This window comes from Colius striatus, chromosome 14 (assembly GCF_028858725.1).
Source record: "Colius striatus isolate bColStr4 chromosome 14, bColStr4.1.hap1, whole genome shotgun sequence".
Lineage (NCBI taxonomy): Eukaryota > Metazoa > Chordata > Aves > Coliiformes > Coliidae > Colius > Colius striatus.
The window spans coordinates 1,982,227-2,008,454 of NC_084772.1; the positions used below are offsets into that span (position 1 = coordinate 1,982,227).

At 54.6% G+C, this 26,228-nt stretch overlaps 1 protein-coding gene across 1 annotated transcript in view; it reads left to right on the plus strand.

The window, feature by feature from the left end:
- CNGB1 (cyclic nucleotide gated channel subunit beta 1) overlaps nt 1-15,413 on the plus strand; it is a 31,874-nt gene extending 16,461 nt beyond the window's left edge. The window contains exons 17-31 of the mRNA XM_062007829.1: nt 212-360; nt 519-698; nt 1,789-1,997; nt 3,614-3,664; nt 3,782-3,868; nt 4,925-4,989; nt 5,378-5,500; nt 6,054-6,195; nt 7,032-7,191; nt 7,846-7,943; nt 8,030-8,113; nt 9,609-9,727; nt 11,700-11,846; nt 13,866-14,058; nt 15,198-15,413. Coding sequence (XP_061863813.1) covers nt 212-360; nt 519-698; nt 1,789-1,997; nt 3,614-3,664; nt 3,782-3,868; nt 4,925-4,989; nt 5,378-5,500; nt 6,054-6,195; nt 7,032-7,191; nt 7,846-7,943; nt 8,030-8,113; nt 9,609-9,727; nt 11,700-11,846; nt 13,866-14,058; nt 15,198-15,413 — 2,023 coding nt within the window. The remainder of the gene's footprint in view (nt 1-211; nt 361-518; nt 699-1,788; nt 1,998-3,613; nt 3,665-3,781; nt 3,869-4,924; nt 4,990-5,377; nt 5,501-6,053; nt 6,196-7,031; nt 7,192-7,845; nt 7,944-8,029; nt 8,114-9,608; nt 9,728-11,699; nt 11,847-13,865; nt 14,059-15,197) is intronic.
- The last annotated feature ends 10,815 nt before the right edge of the window (nt 15,414-26,228 follow it).

Here is a 26,228-nt window from a genome sequence, read left to right on the forward strand (position 1 = left end):
GATCTTGCTGCTCCCCAAGTGCCTCTGAGGGCATCTCAGAGCAAGCTCAAGCTGGTGTTATACTGAAACCACCTGAACTTCATGTTCTTATTGATTACACAGTAGCCTAATAAATGTGAGTAAATGCTGATTCAGGATGCTGGAGGTTAAATAAATGACCCAGCCCTCAGGCTGCTTTCCCTGCCTGCAAGCCCTGATGGTCTCCTCACAGCCTGCCCCAGTGCATCAGCTCAGCCACGAGCCTGAGCATCAACCACAGGCTCCAGGAGCTGGTGAAGCTCTTCAGGGAGAGGACTGAGAAGGTGAAGGAGAAGCTGACTGACCCTGATGCCACCTCAGAAGAGGAGAGCCCTGTGACATGTGAGTTGGAGCAGGGCTGGGAGCCTTGGGGCTCTGGGTGCCCACACTCTGTGCTTGCAGGGAGACAGCTGCTTTCTTCCCAGCTTAAAAGACCTGAAACCAAATCACAGGCAGCTATTCAACCCCATTCAACAAATCACTGTTGTGGTCTCTTCCAGCCCCTGCCAAGGCAGCACCTGCAGCAGCCCCAGTGGCCACCCCAGGAGGGGAGCTGGAGAGGGATGAGCCCAAGGGAGATGAGCACTACTGTGAGATGCTGTGCTGCACTTTCAAGTGCCAGCCCTGGCTGCATCACCTGAAAAACTACCAGTTCCCCAGCAGCATCGACCCACTCACCAGTGAGTGATGGGGCAGGGGCTGGGGGCAAGCTGGTGGGGCTGGGAGAGATGGGGGGAGGAGGTGTAAAAGGTGAGACCTTGTAGAGAAGAGAGGATACAGAAGGAATTTAGCTCACATAGCTTTAAACTCCCCTGGAAGGCACAAGCTTTCCTATGTACTACTGATAGCTGTGGGTGCCAGGAGCAGGAAAGCAAGGAGAAGCCAAATGCAGCTTCTTAGTGTGCAAACACTGTCCCTGTAGCACTGCAAGGGAAAATCCCAAAGGAAAGATCTCCTGCCTGGGAGACAGCCCCAGGAACCCAAGTCATCCCTTAGTCTGTGCTGTTTCACAGCTGATGAGAAGCCCCCAGGCTCAGCCCAGCAGCTCTGGGCTCAGCATGACCTTAAGGGGGTAAAAAGGAAAGCAAGAAAGTCAGTATGGAAGCAAAAGGAAAGCAGAAAACTTAGAAGAGGCTTCCTGATAAAGAGCAATGAGCTCTGCAAGTGGTGCTATGCACTGTGCATGGAGAGGGGCTGGAACATGTGTGTGAGGAGGAAAGGCTGCAGCCCTGGGGCTGTTGAGCCTGGGGAAGAGAAGCCTGAGCTCAGGGGCACCTCAGCAATGCTGAGAAATGCCTCAAGGGTGGGTGTCAGGAGGATGGGGATGGGGCAGCACTTTATCTGTTGTATCCTGTGATGGGACAAGGGGTGATGGGATGAAGCTGGAACACAAAAAGTTCCATTTAAACACCAGGAGCAAGTGCTTTGGTGCTGAGGTGAGGGAGCCCTGGCCCAGGCTGCCCAGGGAGGGTGTGGAGGCTCCTTCTCAGGAGGTTTCCAACCCCAGCTGGACACGTTGCTGTGCCCCCTGAGCCAGGGGAAGCTGCTGGAGCAGGGGCTGGGGCTGCAGCAGCTCTGCAGAGCCCTGCCAGCCCCACCATGCTGGGGGTCTGTGGTAGAGCCCAGCTCACTTGTGATGAAATGCTGTTGAGAAGACACCTTGTGCAGCTTTCCTCCTGGCTCTCAGAGCAATGGGTCACAGCCCCTTTGTGCAGCACATTCCCAGAGCTGAGCATCACCTGCTCATGGTGCTGAGTTTCCTATGTGCAGATCTGATGTATGTGCTGTGGCTCTTCTTCGTTGTCATGGCCTGGAACTGGAACTGCTGGCTCATCCCTGTCCGCTGGGCTTTCCCCTACCAGACACCAGCAAACATCCACTGCTGGCTCCTTGTGGATTACCTCTGTGACCTCATCTATCTGCTGGACATCCTTGTCTTTCAAACACGGCTGCAGTTTGTCCAAGGAGGAGATATAATAGTGAGTGGCAGTGGGCTGCATCCCCTGGGGACCCCCATCCCTGCTGCTGCTCACATCCCTGAGCTGGCCATGCTCTCCCACCATGGCTGTGGGCACTCTTGCCATGCAGTGGATAAGCCAGCAGTGCTTTTGTCCCCTAAACATAGAGTTTCCTCCCTGAAGTCAATCCCAGGCCATGTGGGAAGACCAGTGTGTGACAGAGAGTGTGCTCTGTGGTGGCCCTGTTCCTGGGTAGGGATGCTCAGAGGGTGCTGCTCATGGGACAGCCCTGCCAGTGGTGTGCTGAACACATTGGGGGTGCTCAGCTTGGAGATGAGGAGGCTGAGGAGAGACAGGAGCACGCTCTGACCCTCCCTGATAGGAGGCTGCAGGGAGCTGGGGATCAGGCTCTTCACCCATGTAACAAGTGACAGGACAAGAGGAAAGGGGCTGCAGTTGCCCCAGGGGAGGCTGAGGCTGGAGCTGAGGCAGAACTGTTTCCCTGAGAGGGGTGTGAGCCCCTGTGCCAGGCTGCCCAGGGAGCTGGGGCAGTGCCCAGCCCTGGAGGGATCCCAAAGCCCTGGAGCTGAGGTGCTGAGGCTGTGGGTCAGTGCTGGGCTGGATGATCTTAAAGGGCTTTTCCAACCAAAACAATTCCATGTTCCCACCATATGATTGTGCCCTGACTGCACAGACCACAGGCCTGAGAGGAAACCAAGCCAAGGGCTGTCACTTCACCCCTAGTTAAATAAGCTGTGAAAAAGGAACCCTTGAGGGTGAAGCCTTCCCTCTGCCCATGGAAATGCTCAGACAGGGAGGTTTCTCCTTTCAGCTCTGATTCCTTGGTGCAGGCACTGCCATGTGCTTCCTCTGGGATGCAAAACAAGTGCAGGATGTCCTGAGACAGGAGGGGAAGGTGGCACAGGGCAAGGTCTTGCTCTGCTCCTTTTGCTCTGCTCCTTCACTGGCCAGTGTGGGCAGCAGGGTGAGGGAGGTTGTGCTGCCCCTCTGCTCTGCCCTGCTGAGGCTTCAGTCCTGTGGCCAGCTCTGGGCTCCCCAGCTCCAGGGAGACAGGGAACTGCTGCAGAGAGGCCAGGGCAGGGCCAGCAAGATGCTGAGGGGCTGCAACATGTGTGTGAGGAGGAAAGGCTGCAGCCCTGGGGCTGTTGAGCCTGGGGAAGAGAAGCCTGAGCTCAGGGGCACCTCAGCAATGCTGAGAAATGCCTCAAGGGTGGGTGTCAGGAGGATGGGGATGGGCTTTGCTCTGGGGTGCCCAGGGACAGCACAAGGGGCAACAGGCACAGGCTGCAACACAAACAGTTCCCCTGGCCCAGGAGGAGCAAGTGCTTTGGTGCTGAGGTGAGGGAGCCCTGGTCCAGGCTGCCCAGGGAGGGTGTGGAGGCTCCTTCTCAGGAGGTTTCCAACCCCAGCTGGACACGTTCCTGTGCCCCCTGAGCCAGGGGAAGCTGCTGGAGCAGGGGCTGGGGCTGCAGCAGCTCTGCAGGACCCTTCCCACCCCACCATCCTGGGGATCTTTGTTGTGGTACAGATGAACCAGGAGCATGTGTGCCATGATTTTCCATTCTACAAGCAATCATCACTCTTCCTCTCTCTCCCCTTCTCCTGTGCCCAACCAGACTGATAAAAAGGCCATGAAAGAGAACTACCTGCGGTCACAACGCTTCAAGGTTTGGTGCAGTTCCTTAAGCTGAGGCTGTGCTGTGAGCTGCAGCATGGCAGCTCCTTCCCCCCAGCACACCTGCAAGGCCAACACTGAGGTTTCTCTCTCCCTGTGCATGTCTCAGATGGACATGATGTGCCTCCTACCCCTGGATTTCTTCTACTTCAAAGTCGGTGTCAACCCACTCCTGCGTTTTCCTCGCTGCCTGAAGGTGAGTTGGAGTCTGCAAAGCCAGGCAGGACAGTAGCTGCAGTGGGGGTGAGGTCCTGAGCTGCCACAGGGACACTGAGGGGCTGCAGCTCCAGGGCTGTGTCAGTGCTGGGCCCCTCACTCACTGCCACAGGGACACTGAGGGGCTGCAGCGTGGCCAGAGCCGGGCACAGAGCTGGGGAAGGGGCTGGAGCACAAGGGGCTGGGGAGGGGCTGAGGGAATGGGGGTGTTGAGCCTGGAGAAGAGGAGGCTGAGGGCAGCCAGGAGCCCTCTCTGACACTCCCTGACAGGGGGCTGCAGGGAGCTGGGGGTCAGGCTCTGCTCCCAAGGAGCAAATGCCAAGACAAGAGGAAAGGGGCTCAAGTTGCCTTTTGCCAGGAGGAGACCTTTGTGCTCTTCCCCTTCCAATGGGGTTTCCCATCTGAGGGGCAACTGCAGGGTCTGGGGCAGTTTGGTCCCTGCTCTGTGTCACCTGCACAGGCAGCAGCTCAGAGGCAGGGTTTGGGTTGTGTGCAGCTGCTCAGCAGCCCTGCACATCCCTCAGCATTGGCCCTCAGCCCCTTCACAGCCATTGCAGGGGAGGCTGAGCTTGGAGCTGAGGCAGAGCTGTTTCCCTGAGAGGGGTGTGAGCCCCTGTGCCAGGCTGCCCAGGGAGCTGGGGCAGTGCCCAGCCCTGGAGGGATCCCAAAGCCCTGGAGCTGAGGTGCTGAGGGCTGTGGGTCAGTGCTGGGCTGGGCAGGGTGAGGGCAGGGCTGGCACTGCAGCATCTTCAGGGGCTTTGCCAACCCAAACCATTCTGTGACTCTAAGAAGTGTGTAAAATGCCCAGGAATCTTGTCCCAAAGGCTTTGTGAGGCTGTTGCTCCAACACTTCATTCCAATCCTCACATTTGGACAGAAGGGCACCTATAGATGGAGCCAAACCTGTCCATGGCAGCTCCTGCCACAAAGGGGCTGCAGGAGAGAAGCAGTGGGGGAGTGGGGTTTTGAGAGGGCTGTAACCCTCTCTGTGGGTGCTGCAAGAAGCTGGAGCATGCTGCTTTCCTTCTCCTCCCAGTACATGGCCTTCTTTGAGTTCAACAACCGGCTGGAGGCTATCCTGAGCAAGGCATACATCTACAGGTGAGAGGGATGAGGAAGGGAGGAGCCTGCAGCTGCTGTTTGCTGCTCAGGAGGAAGGTTCATGTTGGTTTTTACCCAGTCTGGGGTTTATTCTGCTTTATCCCCCTCTGTCCCTCTGCTGGGTGGATGCAGGGGGCTCCTGGAGCTCTCATGTGCAGCATCACCTCTCCCTGACCCAATGGGGACAGTGTAGAGGAGCCAGCAGCAGGGCAGCTGCTTGGTTTTACTGGCACTTCTGAAGCCACAGAGCCACATGTTTGGGTGCTGTGTGCCTCCTGCCATGCTCAGCTCTTGCCTCATCACTTTGAAGCTGCTGGTGATGCTGGGAGAAGTTGATCTGGTGTGTTTCTCCCAGCAGACACCATCCCATCTCCCCTCTCTTTTGCAGGGTGATTCGAACCACTGCCTATTTACTGTACAGCCTGCACCTCAACTCCTGCCTCTATTACTGGGCTTCTGCCTACGAAGGGCTGGGCTCAACCACCTGGGTCTATGATGGGGAAGGCAACAGGTACAAAGCAGGGCTTGGGATCCTCAAGGAGTTGAGCTTGCTGTGATGAGCTGGAGCAAGGAGGGAGCTCTTAGGGTGCAGCTGGCTTCATACAAACCTCTGAAGGGACATGTCTGTGTCTATCTCTGGGTGTAACTAACAGCCAAAGGCAGCAAATGAAGGGTTCACTTGGCATCTCCTGCCTTCCATGCCAACAGTTTGCTCACACACTCTTGTTTCCCCCCCACCCTGGCTATATCTGAAAGTGTCAATGCTATGGGGCATATGTGGCTGATGTATGGTAGCAGAGAATGGGAGTAGCCAGAGCAGCTGTGCCTCCTGCATGGAGCTTTCAGGTTGCTCCCTACACCTCCCCACTCCTGTAGCATCTCCAGAAGCAGCTGCAAGTGTGGTTGGGAGTCTGCAGCCCCTCTTTCTTCTCCTTTCATCACCCAGCCTTACTCTCAGCAGGCTCTGCCTTGCTGTAGCCAGGGGATGGGAGCTCTGTAATGAGAAGTGAAACAGCCCTTCAGGCCAGGAACACCTTCAAAGCTGCCTCCTCTTCTCCTCCCAGCTACATTCGCTGCTACTACTGGGCAGTCAAAACCCTCATCACCATCGGGGGCCTCCCAGACCCCAAGACCCTCTTTGAGATCGTTTTCCAGCTGCTGAACTACTTCACTGGTGTCTTTGCTTTCTCTGTCATGATAGGACAGGTGAGTGGGAGTGCTGATGGGGGTCCCAGGCTCAGCTGGGGAAGGTTTTGGTGAGAGTGGTCCCCAGGTTTGCATCTCCAGGATTGTTTGCCTCATCTGAGGGTGGTGGAAGACAAAAGGGATTCAGCAGATGCTGTTAGGAGTTGGCATCCCAGTGTCAGGACAAGGGGGATCAGGGGCAGGCTGGGGCACAAAATGTTCCACTGGCCCAGGAGGAGAAAGTCCTTTGGTGCTGAGGTGGGGGAGCCCTGGCCCAGGCTGCCCAGGGAGCAAAAGGAAAGCAGAAAAGTTAGAAGAGGCTTCTTGATAAAGAGCAATGAGCTCTGCAAGTGGTGCTATGCACTGTGCATGGAGAGGGGCTGGGACATGTGTGTGAGGAGGAAAGGCTGCAGCCCTGGGGCTGTTGAGCCTGGGGAAGAGAAGCCTGAGCTCAGGGGCACCTCAGCAATGCTGAGAAATGCCTCAAGGGTGGGTGTCAGGAGGATGGGGATGGGCTTTGCTCTGTGGTGCCCTGGGACAGGACAAGGGGTGATGGACATGAGCCAGAACACAAACAGCTCCACTTAAACACAAGGAGCAAGTCCTTTGGTGCTGAGGTGAGGGAGCCCTGGCCCAGGCTGCCCAGGGAGGGTGTGGAGGCTCCTTCCTTGGAGGGCTTCAAACCCCAGCTGGACACATTCCTGTTCCCCCTGAGCCAGGGGAAGCTGCTGGAGCAGGGGCTGGGTGGTCTCAACTCCCATCACCACTCTATGTGCCTCTGGGCTACATTCTCTAGCCTGCCTGACCTTCATGATGGAGAAATGGCAGCAATTAAGACACCTCTTCCTCCTATTCAGATGAGAGACGTGGTGGGTGCTGCTACAGCAGGACAAACTTACTACAGGAGCTGCATGGACAGTACCATCAAATACATGAACTTCTACAACATCCCCAAAGCAGTTCAGAACCGGGTGAAGACGTGGTATGAATACACGTGGCACTCCCAAGGGATGCTAGGTGAGCCCCAGCTGCTCCCAGCCTCAACCCCTGCACCAGCCCTGTTGTTCTGGGCTTGCTTCACACAGCTGAAGTGTTACAAATAGCAGTACAGCTTTGGGATGGGGATGGGCTCTTTGATGCTGCTCCAGGGGTTTGTTTGCCACCAGGTCACAGCATCACTTGTAGCTCCCTGAGGGCTGCATCCTCCCAGGGAGAGGGCAGGGACTGTCAATCTCTGGGCAGAGTGTGTCACATGGCAAACCTAGTACCTCATCATCCCAGTAAATCATCAGGCAGGACCTCTGTGCCCACTCTCCTGGTGGGGAAAGGTGCTGCCTTGGGCTCACAGAGCTATCTGAGAGCTGTCAGGGCACAGGTAACATGGAGAATGGCTTTGTGTTGCCTGTTGGCTTTAGATCTGCAGGTTGCCAAGTGGGCAGGGGCTGAAGGAAAGTCTTCTGGGTGAGGGAGCCCTGGCCCAGGCTGCCCAGGGAGGGTGTGGAGGCTCCTTCTCAGGAGGTTTCCAACCCCAGCTGGACACGTTCCTGTGCCCCCTGAGCCAGGGGATGCTGCTTTAGCTGGTGCTTGGGCTGCAGCAGCTCTGCAGGACCTTTCCAGCCCCCAGCATGCTGGAATCCTCTAAACCAGCCCATTTTCTCCTGTGTCTCACAGATGAGTTGGAGCTGCTGGTGCAGCTTCCAGACAAGATGAGGCTGGACATCGCCATCGACGTGAACTACAACATCGTGAGCAAAGTGGCCCTGTTCCAGGTACCCTGCTCAGCTCAGGCCAGGGCTGGCACAGCCTGCCATGCCACCACACACTGACAGCCCTCTTGGCTCTCTTTTTGGCTCAGGGCTGTGACAGGCAGATGATCTTTGACATGCTGAAGAGACTCAGATCAGTGGTCTACCTGCCTAACGACTACGTGTGTAAAAAGGTATTGAGAGGCTCGGGTCCCCTCCCATCCTCAGGGTCACTGCAGGGAAAGCCAAGCCTGGCCCATCACCGTGGCATCGAGCTGCTTCCCAGCCAGGGAATTCAGAGCAAAACCATTCCAGGTTGCAGCTGGTCTTGTGCATAGACTGACCCCTTCTGCTGCACTCAAGAACAGCAGGAGGGCAGGGAAGAGCCTGCCTGGAGACTGAGGGATGCTGGGCTGAGGATGCTCAGGAGGGACAAAGTGTTTTTGAGAGCTCAGAGAGGGGTATGGTCATGGGGAACCTCCAGCAAGATGCAGGTTAGGGCATCCAGAAGGTCTCCTTGTTTCTAGGTCCCTGGTTATGGCATCCATAGGTCTCCTCCTTTCTAGGCAGCTGATTAGAGCATCCATAAGGTCTCCTTGTTTTTGGCACCTGATTAGAGCATCCAGAAGGTCTCCTTGTTCCTGCCACCTGAGCAGGGCATCCCTAAGGTCTCCTTGTTGTTTCTGGGCACTTGCTTAGGGCATCCATAAGGTCTCCCTGTTTCTAGGTCCCTGGTTATGGCATCCATAGGTCTCCTCCTTTCTAGGCAGCTGATTAGAGCATCCAGAAGGTCTCCTTGTTCCTGGTACCTGATTAGAGCATCCAGAAGGTCTCCTTGTTGTTTCTGGGCACTTGCTTAGGGCATCCATAAGGTCTCCCTGTTTCTAGGCCCCTGGTTATGGCATCCATAGGTCTCCTTCTTTCTAGGCACCTGATTAGGGCATCCAGAAGGTCTCCTTGTTCCTGGCACCTGATTAGAGCATCCAGAAGGTCTCCTTGTTCCTGCCACCTGAGCAGGGCATCCCTAAGGTCTCCTTGTTGTTTCTGGGCACTTGCTTAGGGCATCCATAAGGTCTCCTTGTTTCTAGGTCCCTGGTTATGGCATCCATAGGTCTCCTTCTTTCTAGGCAGCTGATTAGAGTATCCTTATATCCTTATGGATATAAGGTCTCCTTGTTCCTGGTACCTGATTAGAGCATCCAGAAGGTCTCCTTGTTGTTTCTGGGCATTTGCTTAGGGCATCCAGAAGGTCTCCTTGTTCCTGGCACCTGATTAGAGCATCCAGAAGGTCTCCTTGTTCCTGGCACCTGAGCAGGGCATCCCTAAGGTCTCCCTGTTTCTAGGTCCCTAGTTATGGCATCCATAGGTCTCCTTTCTAGGCAGCTGATTAGGGCATCCAGAAGGTCTCCTTGTCGTTTCTGGGCACTTGCTTAGGGCATCCATAAGGTCTCCCTGTTTCTAGGTCCCTAGTTATGGCATCCATAGGTCTCCTTCTTTCTAGGCAGCTGATTAGAGCATCCAGAAGGTCTCCTTGTTCCTGATACCTGATTAGAGCATCCAGAAGGTCTCCTTGTTCCTGGTACCTGCTTATGGCATCCATAAGGTCCTCTTGGTTTTGGGCTCCTGCTTGTGGCACCCTCAAGCTCTCCCTGTTTCTGGGCACCCTCACAGCACCCATCTTCCTTGCAGGGTGAAATTGGGCGTGAGATGTACATTATCCAGGCAGGACAAGTGCAGGTGCTGGGGGGACCTGATGGCAAGACTGTGCTGGTGACTCTGAAAGCTGGATCTGTGTTTGGGGAAATCAGGTGAGTGAAGCATCCCCAGGGAGATGTCTGTAATGTCTGTGATGGAGAGCCAGGAACACTGAGCTAACACAAATCACAGCTCTTTTCCTGGAGCTTCTCTGATGGGGGGTTTGTGTCACTGGGCTGTTTTCTGCTTGGGGAACTAGTGACAGCAAGGAGAGATATGCAGAGGGATGGGGAAATGAGTAAAGTGTTCTTAGGACAAGAGGAAACAGCCTCAGGTTGCCTCAGGGGAGGTTGAGGCTGGAGCTGAGGCAGAACTGTTTCCCTGAGAGGGGTGTGAGCCCCTGTGCCAGGCTGCCCAGGGAGCTGGGGCAGTGCCCAGCCCTGGAGGGATCCCAGAGCCGTGGAGCTGAGGTGCTGAGGGGTCAGTGCTGGGCTGGGCAGGGTGAGGGCAGGGCTGGCACTGCAGCAGCTTCAGGGGCTCTTCTAACTGAAATAACTCTGATAAAGCAACCCCCAGCCATTAACCTGCTCATTTCATGGGCATGTAAAGCTCTGCACCTACCAATTCATACCCCAGTGACAGAGTTTGTCTCTCTGCAAGCCAGCAGACACTAGAGAGGGGTAAAATGCAGTGGTTCAGCCTTCAAAAGAGGCAAAATGCTTTTATACACACTGGCTTTTACACACACCCTGCTTTTACACATACTCTGGCTTTTACACCCCCCCTCTGCTTTTACAACCCCCCCTCTGCTTTTACACACACCCTTTGCTTTAACACCCCCCCTCTGCTTTTACCCCCCCCTCTGCTTTTACACCCCCCCTCTGCTTTTACCCCCCCCTCTGCTTTTACCCCCCCCTCTGCTTTTACACCCCCCCCTGCTTTTACACCCCCCCCTGCTTTTACACCCCCCCCTGCTTTTACACCCCCTCTCTGCTTTTACCCCCCCCTCTGCTTTTCCACACCCCCTCCTCTGCTTTTGCACCCCCCCTCTGCTTTTACACCCCCCCTCTGCTTTTACACCCCCCCTCTGCTTTTACACCCCCTCTGCTTTTACACCCCCTCTGCTTTTCCACACCCCCTCCTCTGCTTTTGCACCCCCCCTCTGCTTTTGCACCCCCCCTCTGCTTTTACACCCCCCCCTCTGCTTTTACACCCCCCCTCTGCTTTTACACCCCCCCCTCTGCTTTTACACACACTCCACTTTTACACCCCCTCTCTGCTTTTACACCCCCCCCTCTGCTTTTACACCCTCCCCTCTGCTTTTACACCCCTCCCTCTGCTTTTACACCCCCCCTCTGCTTTTACACCCCCCCCTCTGCTTTTACACACACTCCACTTTTACACCCCCCCTCTGCTTTTACACCCCCCCCTCTGCTTTTACAACCCCCCCCTCTGCTTTTACACCCCCCCCTCTGCTTTTACACCCCCTCTGCTTTTACACCCTCCCTCTGCTTTTACACACACTCCACTTTTACACCCCCTCTGCTTTTACACACACTCCACTTTTACACCCCCCGCTCTGCTTTTACACACACTCCACTTTTACACCCCCTCTGCTTTTACACACACTCCACTTTTACACCCCCTCTGCTTTTACACACACTCCACTTTTACACCCCCCTCTGCTTTTACACACACTCCACTTTTACACCCCCCCTCTGCTTTTACACACACTCCACTTTTACACCCCCTCTCCTTTTACACACACTCCACTTTTACACCCCCTCTGCTTTTACACACACTCCACTTTTACACCCCCTCTCCTTTCACACACACTCCACTTTTACACCCCCTCTGCTTTTACACACACTCCACTTTTACACCCCCTCTGCTTTCACACAGGATGCTCTGTGCCAGATCCCATCATTGTGAAAACCAGGCTTGGAAAATATCCTCAGGGATCAAAACCTCACCCCTGAGCCCTGTGAAGGGGAGATTGGGGCTGTGCAAAGGGATGTGAAGTTGTGCTGAGCCTGTGGCTGCCAGCACTGATGTCCTGCCCCCTCTCTCTCTCTGTGTCCCCAGCTTGCTGGCAGCAGGAGGAGGGAACCGCCGCACGGCCAACGTCATCGCTCATGGCTTTGCCAACCTCTTCATCTTGGACAAGAAGGACCTGAATGAGATCTTGGTGCATTACCCAGAGTCTCAGAAGCTGCTTCGTAGGAAGGCCAAGTATGTAGCAGGCTGCTGCTTCCTACCCTGTGTGCCCAGAGGGGTTGTGGAGGCTCCTGCCTTGGAGGGCTTCAAACCCCACCTGGACACGTTCCTGTGTGACCTGATCTAGGTGGGAGCTGCTTCTGCAGGGGGTTGGGCTGGATGATGTCCAAAGGTCCCTTCCAACCCCACCATTCTATGATTCTATCATCTTTTGTCTTGTTAAGGTCAACTATTGTATATCCAACTCCTTACAATGAATGTGCCTGTACAGAAGTCATGCAGCTTGCAACAAACACATCATTCAACTGCCAAATACAAAATCACTCCTCATATGGCACACTCACAGTGGTCTCCATTTGAATGGGAGGGGTTGGAAGGGACCTTTAGAGCTCATCTATTCCAAGGCCTCTGCCAAAGCAGGTCCCACCTAGATCAGGTCACACAGCTTGCCCAGGGAGGGTGTGGAGGCTCCTGCCTTGCAGGGCTTCAAACCGCACCTGGACACGTTCCTGTGTGACCTGATCTAGGTGGGAGCTGCTTCTGCAGGGGGTTGGGCTGGATGAGCTCTAAAGGTCCCTTCCAACCCCTCACCAGTCTGTGATTCTACAAACCTCCCCCAAAGTGTGGCTTTCAGAAACACAGGGAGGTTTTGGGCTCCCCAGCTCCAGAGGGACAGGGAGCTGCTGGAGAGAGGCCAGGGCAGGGACAGCAAGATGATCAGGGGACTGGAGCATCTTCCTGCTGAGGAAAGGCTGTGGGACCTGGGGCTGTTCAGTCTGGAGAAGAGGAGACTGAGGGGGGAGCTCATTGATAGTTACAAGGATCTCACTGGTGGGTGTCAGGAGGTTGGGGCAGCACTTGTTTCTGTTGTATCTGGTACAAGAGGTGGTGGGATGAAGCTGGAACACAAACAGTTCCATTGAAACACAAGGCAAAACTGTTTCAGTGTGAGCTGATGGAGCAGTGGAACAGGCTGCCCAGGGAGGGTGTGGAGGCTCCTTCCTTGGAGGGCTCCAAACCCCACCTGGACACGTTCCTGTGTGACCTGATCTAGGTGGGAGCTGCTTCTGCAGGGGGTTGGGCTAGATGAGCTCTAAAGGTCCCTTCCCACCCCACCATGCTGTGATTCTATGATCTTTTGTCTTGTTAAGATCAACTATTGTATATCCAACTCCTTACAATGAATGTGCCTGTACAGAAGTCATGCAGCTTGCAACAAACACATCATTCAACTGCCAAATACAAAATCACTCCTCATATGGCACACTCACAGTGGTCTCCATTTGAATGGGAGGGGTTGGAAGGGACCTTTAGAGCTCATCTATTCCAAGGCCTCTGCCAAAGCAGGTCCCACCTAGATCAGGTCACACAGCCTGCCCAGAGGGGTTGTGGAGGCTCCTTCCTTGGAGGGCTTCAAGACCCACCTGGACACGTTCCTGTGTGACCTGATCTAGGTGGGAGCTGCTTCTGCAGGGGCTTGGGCTGGATGAGCTCTAAAGGTCCCTTCCAACCCCACCATTCTATCATTCTATGATTCCCTTGATGCAGAACTCTGGGAAAGGGCCTGCCACAGTCACCAGGTATCAGGCACCCAGCTTGGAGCCACGTTTTGGCAGAGGACACCCATCCCTCACATGGGCTGGGGTGGGTGGAGGTGCCCAGAGCCACCTCAACCGTGCTGCAGAGCTTCACCACTCACAGCAGGTGCCAGTCAGGGATGGATGTGGCCAAAGCACATTCAAGTACATGCTAAACTAGTCACTGTGGATTTGTGGCATCACTTGGATCTGTTACTTTGATTTGAGCATCTTACTCTGATTTGAGCATCACTTAGGCTGCCCAGGGAGCTGGGGCAGTGCCCAGCCCTGGAGGGATCCCAAAGCCCTGGAGCTGAGGTGCTGAGGGCTGTGGGTCAGTGCTGGGCTGGGCAGGGTGAGGGCAGGGCTGGGACTGCAGCAGCTTCAGGGGCTTTGCCAGCCCAAAGGATTCTGTATTCCAACAGACTGAGCTTGTCTCTCCTTCTCCCTGCTGTAGGAAAATGCTGAAAGACAATAAACCCAAAGATGAGAAAGGAGCCCCTGGAGAGCCCCTGATCATCCCCCCAAGAGCTGACACCCCAAAGCTCTTCCAGGCTGCCCTGGCTGCTGCAGGGAGGGTCAGGGGCAAAGGGCCACTGGCACAGCTCCGGTGGAGGCTGAAGGAGGTGAAGTCCATGCAGATGATGCAGGTCAGTGTGGGCTGGGTGGCAATATGGTTTGGATGCCAAGTTGGATGGTTGTTAGATGCCAAGTCATTGCTCTGCCAGCTCTGGGTGTCGTTACAGTGCTTTCCAGGAGTGTGCTCAAGGCATGGGCACCTGATGTAGCCTGGGCAGATGGGGTGTCCCAGCATCTCACACATGGCCTTAGGGGGGATGACATTGTTATTTGCAACACAAAACAGGAATACATTGACTTTTTGCCCAGCTATGTTAAGCCTGAGCCTAATTTCCAGCTGGGTTATAGAAACAGACATCTCTTCTGCTCTGCAGAGCCAGGGCCACTGGTAATGAATCGATGTGCTGGCAGGATGGAGGGTGATGCTGGCACCCAGCAGCCACAGTCAGGATCTACAGAGCTCTCCCAGCATGGCTGGGGCTGAGGTCCCCAGCAGCAGGCACAGTGTCCTGCCAGCTCTGCAGGAGCTGCTCTCAAACCACCCTCCCCTTTGTCATGAGCATCTGAGGAAAAAGCCAAAGGCACTGCTCTTCTTTTTGTCCTCCCAAGTGCCTGTGCTGAGCTCATACAAACAAAATGATCCTGTCTCCATGCAGACTTTGCTGTTACTCTTCCCAGTGTGGAATTCTGCAGACTATCCCACCCAGGCTGTCCAGGGAGGTGAAAGAGCAGCTGATAGCGAGCACACAGTGGCCTTGAGGCTGAGTAAATAGCCAGGGAGATGCTGAGCAGAGCTGTGCTCCTGCAGCCCTTCACAGCAGCAGGGTGAGGCTTCACACAGAGCACTGCTCAAGCAGCTCATTAGCTAATTAATGAATAACCAGCTAAAGGCAGGGGTGAGCAGTGGCACCACAGGGTAGCAGCAACAAGCCCCACAGCAGGAGCTGACCCTGCTAATGGCAGGACCTGTTAGAAGGATGTTCCTCTCTGTGGCACAGCTGCAAAGGAGGTTTCAAAGGCTTTAGGACAAGGCTGCTCCCACTCAACAACACTTCTGCCAAGAAACCCCCCTCCAAGATACTTGAGGAGCAAAACAAGAGCGAGGGCAGGAGGTGTGAGGCAGCATCTCTGTGGTTGGAGATTGGGGATGTGCTAAGGGTTGATTTGGCTTCTTTTTAATTATGTGGGGGGGGATTTGATTTTCTCACAGAGTGGCAGCTTCAGCCCAAGCCCACCCAAATCCCCAGTGCACCAGAGATCTCCTGTCACCTCCCCCAAGGCACCTGCACCCCTGGGAGAAGAAATCATCTCCAAGTCCTCCGACAGCTCCGTCACCATCCGGGTGGTTCCTGCAGAGCAGGAAGATGAAGAAATCCTTGCTGCTGAGATTCTGGGCAAAGAAGAAGAAGAACAGGGAGAGAAATGACACCCAAGCAGGTCCTGGGGCAGGAGTAGGAGTCAGGCAAATGCCTGGGGTAGAAGCTTTTTTGTTGTTACCAGTTTCCATGCAGCAGCTGTAGGTTTCACTAGGGGCTGTGAGTAGGAGCTGCTGTGAGTAGGAGCTGCTGTGAGTAGGAGCTGCTGTTCTTTTCCACCCAGCCCTTCACCCACTGCTGATAAAACCCTCTGCCATGTGACCCAGAAGGTTTCTGTGCTCTGGAGATCTGTTTTTATTGAGCTTCTCAGGCCTCTTGCTTCAAGATGTAGTCTCAAGGAGAAGGAGCCCTGACCAAATGGGCTCTGGGTGGTTAATGAGTGTTCAGCTAAAGCATGAAGGGTTATTCACCTCTGACAGCTGAGTCACCAGAAAACCATGGGAGGGAGGGAAAAAGGAGCCCATCAAGGTTTCTCTGTTGGGCTGAAGGTTGTCAGCAGTAGCTGGAGAGTGATTCAGCTGGAAAGGATGAGGACTATGCACCCATGGGCTAAATCATGCTGTCAGGAGGACATTGAGCTCTGTCCTCACTGCAAGGTGCTGGAGGGTCCCTGCATGGTGCCAAAAGGACCTTGGGAAGAGGAGTTCCTGCCAGCTGACCACCCCAGGGAGGTGCTGGAGAGATTTGATGAGCATCTGTCAGGGATGGAGAAGCAGGATCCTGGATGAGGTGATGTTCCTGGAGATTCCTTCCAGCCCTGGGTTCCCATGGGTGCATCAACCTGACCCTGCTGGAGGGATAAACAAAGTGTAGGAAGGAAGAAGCTGTGGTATTTTCCAGCTGGGACAGCAAAAAGGAGTGCAGTAAGTGCTCTCCTCTCCCAGTGAGTGTTTGAGAGCCAAGGCAGAGCCCAAAGTGCACAAACAAACGTGCAGGAGTGTGCAGGTTCTTCCCCATGCTCATTGTTAGACCCCACAGGATCACAAAGGCTGGGAGGGACCTGCAAAGCTCATCCAGTGCAACCCCCCTGCCAGAGCAGCAGCACCTAGAGCAGGGCACACAGGGACTCAGCCAGCTGGGTTGGAATGAGCTGCCACCTTCCCAGCACCCAATTCCCAGCTCCTTGTGGTCACTGGGTTGGCTCTAAACCACATTTCCCAGGGAGAAACCACTCTGCTCTTGCTCATTGCTGCAATGGGATGCTTGGAAAGATGCTCTTCCAGCTCTACAGGGAGCAGGGGTTGGATGGGAAGGCAAATGCCTGGTTAGCAGCCACACACTGACATGAGGAGTCCAATCTCCCTCCAGCAACAGCAGTTCCTCATCTTCCTCAAACCCAACACTTGCCAGAGTGAGCTGCTTGTGAGCTGAGAGGTGCAGCAGTGGGCAAGGTCACAGAATCCCTGATTCCTCAAGTGCTGGGGCTGGAAGGGCCCTGCAGAGCTGCTGCAGCCCCAGCCCCTGCTCCAGCAGCTTCCCCTGGCTCAGGGGGCACAGGAACGTGTCCAGCTGGGGTTGGAAACCTCCTGAGAAGGAGCCTCCACACCCTCCCTGGGCAGCCTGGGCCAGGGCTCCCTCACCTCAGCACCAAAGGACTTGCTCCTCCTGAGCCAGGGGAACTGTTTGTGTTGCAGCCTGTGCCCGTTCCCCCTTGTCCTGTGCCTGGGCACCACAGAGCAAAGCCCATCCCCATCCTCCTGACACCCACCCTTGAGGCATTTCTCAGCATTGCTGAGGTGCCCCTGAGCTCAGGCTTCTCTTCCCCAGGCTCAACAGCCCCAGGGCTGCAGCCTTTCCTCCTCACACACATGTTCCAGCCCCTCAGCATCTTGCTGGCCCTGCCCTGGCCTCTCTCCAGCAGTTCCCTGTGTCTCTGGAGCTGGGGAGCCCAGAACTGGCCACAGAACTCCAGCTGAGGCCTCAGCAGGGCAGAGCAGAGGGGGAGCACAACCTCCCTCACCTTGATGCCCACACTGTCTGCCCCCAGGCTGCCATTGGCTTCTTGCATGTTGCTGCTCATGGTCAGTTTGTTCCCACCCAGCACTGCCAGGTCCCTGTCCCAGAGCTGCTCTGCAGCAGGTCCCCCCCAGCCTGTGCTGCTGCAGGGGCTGTTCCTCACCCAGGTGCCAGGTGAGATGCTGCAGATCCTCCCCAGGGGCTGGGCTGGCCGTGTGTGTCTGTGACACCAACGAGTTTCCATCCTGGGGAGGAAAAGCTGGGGCAGGTTTATCCCTGAGGGAGCTGCCATGGCCAAGGCACTTTGCTGGTGTTGAGCAAAATGCTGTGAGCAGTGCTGCAGGTTGCACAGGTCTGGCTGTGAGACAGACAGGCTGCTCACACAGGCTGGCAGCACTGGTGGTGTCTCCATATGTGGGTGATGCTGTCAGCAGCCTGGAGCTGATCTTTACCTCTCACTTTGGTTTTCCCCCCACTCTGTTGCAACACAGATGGGTTTCTGTGGTGGGAAAAAAGCCAGAATAGGTGTTATTAACAATGAGTGGCTCTCAAACACACTTGCCCAGCTCCAACATGCCACAAGAGGCTCTGAAGCCATCACTGCCCTTACCACAGGAGAAAGCCTGGGCTCACCCAAATATTTCTCCCCCTCAGTCACTGGCAGGTGGTTTCATGCTGGGCAGAAGCTTTTGCTGAGCAGGGCAGAGTTATTTCACTGTATAAATATTGATAGAAGCCAGCACCAGGAAAGGTGCAGAAGTCAAACTGAGCTTCTGACCTGCTGCTTCTGCTTTGATGGGGTGGAGGGAAAGCATTTCCATAGACACTTGGGCTGTAAGGGCTGTCAGAATTTGCCACATCTAGCATCTCTGCAATAAACACCACGTAGCTTACTCTTGCTCTGCTGTGATTTCATTCAAAGTTGCAGCTGTTTTCCATCTCCTTTGCTCACTGATGCACCAACAGAGTCAGGAAAGTTCCCCTCTGTGTGGCTCAGGTTTCCCTGGAGGTTTTTCAGAGCCTCAGAGGTCATATAATCCCCAGAGCAGAACTCTAACATTGTTCTTTTGATCACCAGAGAGAGGAGGGGGGAAAGCTTTCCTAAGTGGCAAATAGTGGCATGAAGACAAAGTCTGTGCAGCCTCAGGTGGTGATGGGCACAGAACTGGGAGTTCTGGAACTGTGAGGAGGTTGGAAATTCTCCTCCTTCTGCCATCTGTCTGTGGCTTGAGTTCTTCAGAGGGATTATTCTCCAGGTACTAATTAAGGTCAAGGTAGGGCTGGGCTGACAGGCCAGGTCAGAGAGCTGAGCTCAGGTCTGTTGGCTGTGCAGAGCTGTTTGGACAGGCTGAGATGGGCAGTGCATTGCATGCCTCTTGTGTGGGTTGCTGTCAGTTGCCTTTCTCCTGAGCTCTCTGGCCCCCTCCTTGCCTGGTTCTGCTGTGTTTGCAGCATGCTGCCCTTCTGCTGGTCCCTATTAAACATCTTGCAGCTCTGCTCTTTGCACTGCCCTTGCAGCTCCTGCTGGATTTGGTAATGCTCCATGTACCTTGGCTGCATTTCTGATGAAGCTCTTGCTCATTCCACTTCCAAGTCCTTGAGTGTTGGATCCATCTGCTGAGCTCCTCTAATAATATGAATGCAGCTTTTGGGGGATCTGGCTGAGCTGCTGCTCCTTGCCAGTCCAGCACCCCCTGCATGTTCTGCATTGCAGTCTTCCTCCTGCCTCGTGTTTCTGATTCCTCAGAGCTCCATAGCCATGGAAACCAGCTTTTCTTGCAACAACACTTGAGCTGTTGCTGGTTTGGAGGGAAAGAAGTGGAACAGGTAACTGCTGAAGGGAGAAGAGGAGCTTGCAGTGGTTGGATCTGTGTGAATGTGATTGGTTTTGCCTCAGCATCACAAGTAGCATCCTTACTGGAGGCTGTTTTAATATATATATACACTTGGATGGATGGATGGATGATGGATGGATGGATGGATGGATGGATGGATGGATGATGGATTGATGGATGGATGGATGATGGATGGATGTGGATGGATGATGGATGATGGATGGATGATGGATGATGGATGGATGGATGGATGGATGGATGATACTCTTTAATATTTGTCTATGCTTTTTACACCAGAGGTGTGGTCAGATTCCTCTTGGCCTATGCTGTTACATCTTTAAGGACTTAACATCCTCTATGAAGCTAAACACAACAAACATCCCTGGTGTGAAATAAAACCCCAGCTAAGGAAAAGAATAACACACCCCAGCACAGGCATCTGCTGTGGAGGAAGCTGTTTTCCTCCAGCCAGAGGCAGGGCAGGGAGCTTCTCTGGATTTATAGTCAGAGCAATCTTCTAAACAGATTAAGTGCAATTGCAGGTTAATCACTGATAAGGTGATAAGGAAAGTAAAAGCAAAGCAGCAGGTTTGGAGATTAGGTTTGGGCCTAGAAAGAAATTGCAGGATGAATGGAAAGCCCAGGGAAATGGTGTTTAGTCAGGAAGCTTGAAGTACAATTAAGCACTTGAACCTTGAGACTTTAGAGAGGTCTCTCAGGACACACTTCTGAGGACAGGCTCTGGGAACCACTCTGCCTATATATACTTCTGTGGTGAAGATCTGCACTTCCCACCAGCAGCTTGGGCTGCACTTTTCCTCTTCTTCATCTTTAATCATTCTTATTTTGGGATGAAGCTGTGGTTCATGTCCCAGGGGGAATGTCTTGAGGAGATCTGAGCCATATCCAGCGAGTTGGGTTGGAGTGGTGTGAGGGAGTAAAGCTCAGATCCTGCCTCAAGTCACTGGATGAGTTAAAGGGTTGGAAGTCTGAGAACTACTTTGTTGGACAAATTGGAAGGGATTTGAGGGGAAATGTAAACAAGTGGAGAAGTGAGATGGATTGATTGGGTGTGGGAGGTGCTTGGGGGACATCCTCAGCAGGGCACAGCAGAGAATCTGAATCACTGAATCCTTTGGGTTGGAAAAGCCCTGAAGCTGCTGCAGTGCCAGCCCTGGCCTCACCCTGCCCAGCCCAGCACTGACCCACAGCCCTCAGCACCTCAGCTCCAGGGCTTTGGGATCCCTCCAGGGCTGGGCACTCCCCCAGCTCCCTGGGCAGCCTGGCACAGGGGCTCACACCCCTCTCAGGGAAACAGTTCTGCCTCAGCTCCAGCCTCAACCTCCCCTGGGGCAACTTGAGGCTGTTTCCTCCTGTACCATCACTTGTTACTTGGGAGCAAAGACCAACCCCCAGCTCCTCAGAGCCCAGCACAGGGGCACAATCACTGCCCTGCCCCTACATGTCCCCAAGTGCTGCACATGTTGTGCAGAGGCTGTCTTTGCAAGCATAAGCTCCCCAGGACAGCCATCACTCCCTTTCCAGCTTCCACTGTTCAGAAGCACTGGGCTGGATCTGCCTCCAGGCTGCAGGACCATCCCTGCAGTGCCTCTGTGAGCATCTTTTTGCACTCAGGAACCTTCTGACCCCTGGGTCTCCCTGTGGGATGGTCCAAATTCACCCCAGGGCCTCATGACATGGGCCAAGCTGTACCTCTCTCTTAGCACTAACTGGAGGAATGAGGAACAGCCAGACTAGTTACTCACTCTAGATAAGAGGCTCTTTTGTGCTGCAGAAATACCAACATCACGTGAAAAAGCTCTCTGCTGCCATGGTTACTGGCTGCCCTCACAGCCACACAAGGCTCCCAGCAGTGACAGGGCTTCTGGTCTCCCCTTTGCAAGGGGAAACTCCAACCATGCCCCTAAAAAAGGCTGAAGCATCCCCAGGGTGAGCTGCTCACAGCTGGCCTCAGGATGCTCCCAGCTTGCTGTGTAGGGATGCTCTGTGCAGCAGCCTCTGGGGGTTCTCAGTTCCTCACTGATAGTGCTGCAGGCTGAGCTCAGCTCTGCCCCTTTCCCTGCTCTCCTGCTAGTTAGGAACAACTTGACCTCGTGGCACTCTGGCTTTTTGCACTAGCTGTGCTTCTCATTAAAGTGCTTTCCTGAGCACTAATTAAGGCGGTTTGCCTTTTGTAAATGAGCCTGATAGGATCTGTGTGTCTTGGCAGCCACCCTCCAGAGCAGGAGCTGAGCCCTTGGCCTTTGATGCTTGTTTATTTTGCAAATCTTCCCCCCACACACACACACCCAGGGTTTTACTGTTCTTGGCCTGGCAGGTGGAGGTTAACAGGAGGGAGATGGGGCTTTCCAGCCTGGCTGCCTGGAGAAACAGGAGGGTTTGTGGTGCTACAGGGGCCTTCCAGCTGCTGCAGGTCACTGGGGTGGTGTTGGGCATGCAGGAATGCTCCCCTCTGAGCTCCTCTTCATCCCATCTCATCCCATCCCATCCTATCCTGTCCCATCCCATCTTATCCCACCTCACCTCATCCCATCCCACCTCATCCCATCCCATCCCATCCCATCCCATCCCATCCCACCTCACCTCATCCCATCCCATCCCATCCCACCTCACCTCATCCCATCTCACCTCATCCCATCCCATCCCACCCCACCTCACCTCATCCCATCTCACCTCATCCCATCCCATCCCATCCCATCCCACCTCACCTCATCCCATCCCATCCCATCCCACCTCACCTCATCCCATCCCACCTCATCCCATCCCACCTCACCTCATCCCATCCCACCTCATCCCATCCCATCCCACCTCACCTCATCCCATCCCACCTCACCTCATCCCATCCCATCCCATCCCACCTCACCTCATCCCATCCCATCCCACCTCATCCCATCCCACCTCACCTCATCCCATCCCACCTCATCCCATCCCACCTCATCCCATCCCATCCCATCCCATCCCACCTCACCTCATCCCATCCCATCCCATCCCACCTCACCTCACCTCATCCCATCCCATCCCATCCCATCCCACCTCACCTCATCCCATCCCATCCCATCCCATCCCATCCCATCCCATCCCATCCCACCTCACCTCACCTCATCCCATCCCATCCCACCTCACTTCATCCCATCTCATCCCATCCCATCTCATCCCATCCCACCTCATCCCATCCCATCCCACCTCACCTCACCTCATCCCATCCCATCCCACCTCATCCCATCTCATCCCATCCCATCCCATCCTGCCAGCCTCAAGGATGGAGGAGCAGGTCAGTAAGGGAAGGTGCTGCCTGAGCCAACCTTTATACAGGTGATGGGGGGGGGAAAGCAGGAGGAATAGTCCAATTAACACATTCATTAGACTGCTTGTTTTGACTCTAACCAGCAGCAGACCCCAGTGACCCCAAACCCATCTAAATCTGGATGTCTGCAGAGGGAGGAACATCCACCTGTCTGCCAGGGCTCCTAAGGAGCTGGTGTCAGCAGCTTGCCCAGGATCAATGGTGCTCAGGAGGGGATGGGCACTAAGCAGCTCTCATTCCCTTAATGCACTGGCAGCTGGGAGCAGAGGGGATGTTGCTTTCTCTGTGTCTGGTCACAGATGGGACAGAGCCACTGGAGTTTTGTGCAGGCTGAAGGAGTTGCTGGGTGTGGGAAGGCAACTGTGGAGCATCCCAGGAGGGTCATACCAAGCCTGGCTCTGCACCAGCTGCTGAGACCTTTCTGGGACCAGCACCATTACCAGCTATCTTCACAAAAGCATGTGCTGGTCCTTGACAAGAGAAGAACTTTACCCCTGAGACTGGGACAGACTTGACAAAGCCTTGGATGAGAAGGCAAGGATTTGTCAGTGCTGGTGTGGCAAAGCCTGGTGAAGCATCCCAGCCCAGGGAGCTGCTGCCAGCCCAGCACACCCTCAGGCTGCTGGGTGAGTCTGCACTAGCTGTATCCAGAGCTTGGCACTCCTTCTGGCCTGTATTGAGCCATGCATGTGCTGGTGGAGCTGTTGATGCAGGGCTGGAGCAAGATGAGCAGCCAAAAGAATGGGGTGCAGGATGTGCAGAGCATCCCTGCCCACGGCAAGCAAGACAAGTGCCACGGCCTTGGAGGGTATTTCTGCTCACCTGGGAGTGCTGTGTGGAGGCTGATCCATGGAGGAGGAGGAGGAGGATGCCCAAAAATGTTCCTGGCTCCCAACTTGGCCTGGCCAGGCCTACAGGTGAGAGCAGGGAGATGGGGCTGGAGGGTGAGCAGGGCAGAGCCTGCATCCAAAGCAAAGGCAAGGGTTGAAAACCAGCAAACTGCCTCTGCTTTGGAGCTGTTGCCATGAAAGGTGCCTGGATGTTTGCACACAGGCTCCCTGTTTCTTCTGCTATTTCCTGAGGGCTTGATTAAGCAGCACTTTTTATTGGGTGGGCTAAAGATAGCTGAATAGAAACATGTGAGCACCAGAGAGCCCTGGTCTGGCCATGCCCCCATCACCCTTCCTGTACCATTTTTTTCTCCATCCTTGTTCCCTCCCCCAGCCTCTCTCAGCATCCTGAAAGCCCAGGAAGGTTTGCATGAAAAAGAATGCAAGCAGCAAGCTGGCAGTTGTGCCATGTCTGCCTGCACAAAGCCTCCTGCCTGCACAAAGCCTCCTGCCTGCACAACTGCCACGTCCCCTTTCACATCCCCTTCACTCTTCCAGTTGTGAGCAGTTGCTGCCAGAGAGGACTCAGGTTCACCTTTCCCATCCCACTCATCTTAGAAAGACACATGAAATCTGCTCCTGCATGCAGCAGAGCCAAAGCTCTTTAATATTCATGGGGTGTAGCCATGGAAGTTTTCTCCAAAGCAGCCTCACACAGCACTGAGCTGCTCCACTTGCCCTAAAGCTCAGCTGGAGGCTGCAATTTGGTTGTGTCCCCACTTGGCACTGGCTCAGCTGAGAGGCAGCAGACTTTCTTTGGGTCTAAAACCTGCTTTGGCACTGACTTGGCAGTTTCCAGGTGTGTCTTCTGCTGTGACAGAGCCACATCTTTTCCAGTACCAACACAGGCTTCTGGGTTTGCAACAGAAGGAGCTTCAGTGGCAGTTGTGCATCTATTTGTGTGTTAAGAGGGGAAAAAAGCAGGTTTGAGGGGTTTTTTTGGGCAGGTAGTGCCAGAGATGACTTTGATGACTCCTGTTAATGCAGTTTCCTTCACCATCTCAGTTGCACCTGAGAAGAAATAAAAGGTGAGAGTTTGGTCCCTATTGGATCCACAATAATTAAACCACCATGAAATGCATTTCAGTAAACAGAACTAGAAGGACTGTGGCCTATTTCCTTGTTTTGTGTGGAGCTCTGGCAGCACAGGGTGGGCTCTGGGAAGGTAATAGGAAGGGAGATCAGCTGGTGACACAAGGAGACAGTGTGAGCATCCCCATGGCACTGGGGAGATGGAAGCTCAGATGAAAATGGGCTCCTGGGAGCTGGTGTGGACATCACTGCTGCAGGCTCTGGCCAGTGTCACCAATGTGAGCATTGGGCTGTTCTTTGTGTGTAATAGGTGTCAATAATGCACAGGAGGGGATTGTTTCTGTCCTTATGGAGGGGTTCCTGCAGTGTGCCCTCATGGGCAGAAAGGCCAGAAACATCCTGGGGGCATCAAGTGTGGGCAGAAGGGTGAGGGAGGTTGTGCTGCCCCTCTGCTCTGCCCTGGGGAGGTCTCAGCTGGAGTCCTGTGGCCAGTTCTGGGCTCCCCAGCTCCAGAGAGACAGGGAACTGCTGCAGAGAGGCCAGGGCAGGGACAGCAAGGTGCTGAGGGGCTGGAACATGTGTGTGAGGAGGAAAGGCTGCAGCCCTGGGGCTGTTGAGCCTGGGGAAGAGAAGCCTGAGCTCAGGGGCACCTCAGCAATGCTGAGAAATGCCTCAAGGGTGGGTGTCAGGAGGATGGGGATGGGCTTTGCTCTGTGGTGCCCAGGCACAGGACAAGGGGGAAGGGGCTCAGGCTGGAACACAAACAGCTCCCCTGGCCCAGGAGGAGCAAGTGCTTTGGTGCTGAGGTGAGGGAGCCCTGGCCCAGGCTGCCCAGGGAGCGTGTGGAGGCTCCTTCTCAGGAGGTTTCCAACCCCAGCTGGACACGTTCCTGTGCCCCCTGAGCCAGGGGAAGCTGCTGGAGCAGGGGCTGGGGCTGCAGCAGCTCTGCAGGGCCCTTCCAGCCCCCACCACTCTGGGATTGTGTGTGTCAAAGCTGCAGAGTGGTGCTGGCACAGCATCCTGCACTGAGATGTGGTGGGACAGGCAGCGTGGCTGAGCTCTGCCCACTGAACACATGGACACAGGAATATCCACAGGTGACACAGAATCTGCCAAGCAGCTGCAGGAGTCTATTTCCTTTTTTTCCCCCTATTTTAAGGTCATTTAATTCATATTTCCCCCTATTTTAAGGCTTTTTACTTCCCCACCTCATCTGCACATTCATCTCTGTCAGGTACAGTCAGGGTGCAGATGAGCCCATCTCAGGGATCACCCAGCACCACACTATTCACCTTTCCATGGCTGCATTCACTCTCTGATGACAGGGGCATTGCCCTCTTCCCTGTGGAAGCTCTTACTGACTTTCCTGTACCCACACCTCAACTCCCTGGATGTCATCAGTGAGCTCTGTATTCCTCCAGCCTGGCACAGCAGCCCCCAAACTCTCTTCCCTGAATGATTTGGATGTACTGCTTTTGCACCTTCCCCAGAGTCAAGCACAGGTTGGAGTGTGCTGAAAAGAAGTGGTTTTGCTGGGAATTGAATGTGGGGTTTGTGGAGGAGATGGCTCCCATCACTTTTGCCTGTGCAGAGGAAAACCTAACCCTGTGTTTGCACATCCAGGCAGGGTGAGGGGCTCAGTGGCAGCTCTGGGACTTGGCTTCAAGGAGAAAATGAGCAGCAGAAGCAGCAAAACTGAGGGGGAAAAACCCCCAGTTGTCCACCTGCAGCTTCTGTCTCCCTCTGTTATTGTTTCCTTTAATAAGAATTGCAGGTAAGAGCTGAGGTGCTGAGCAGGAGGTGCCAGGGATGCCCTGGGAGTGCTGC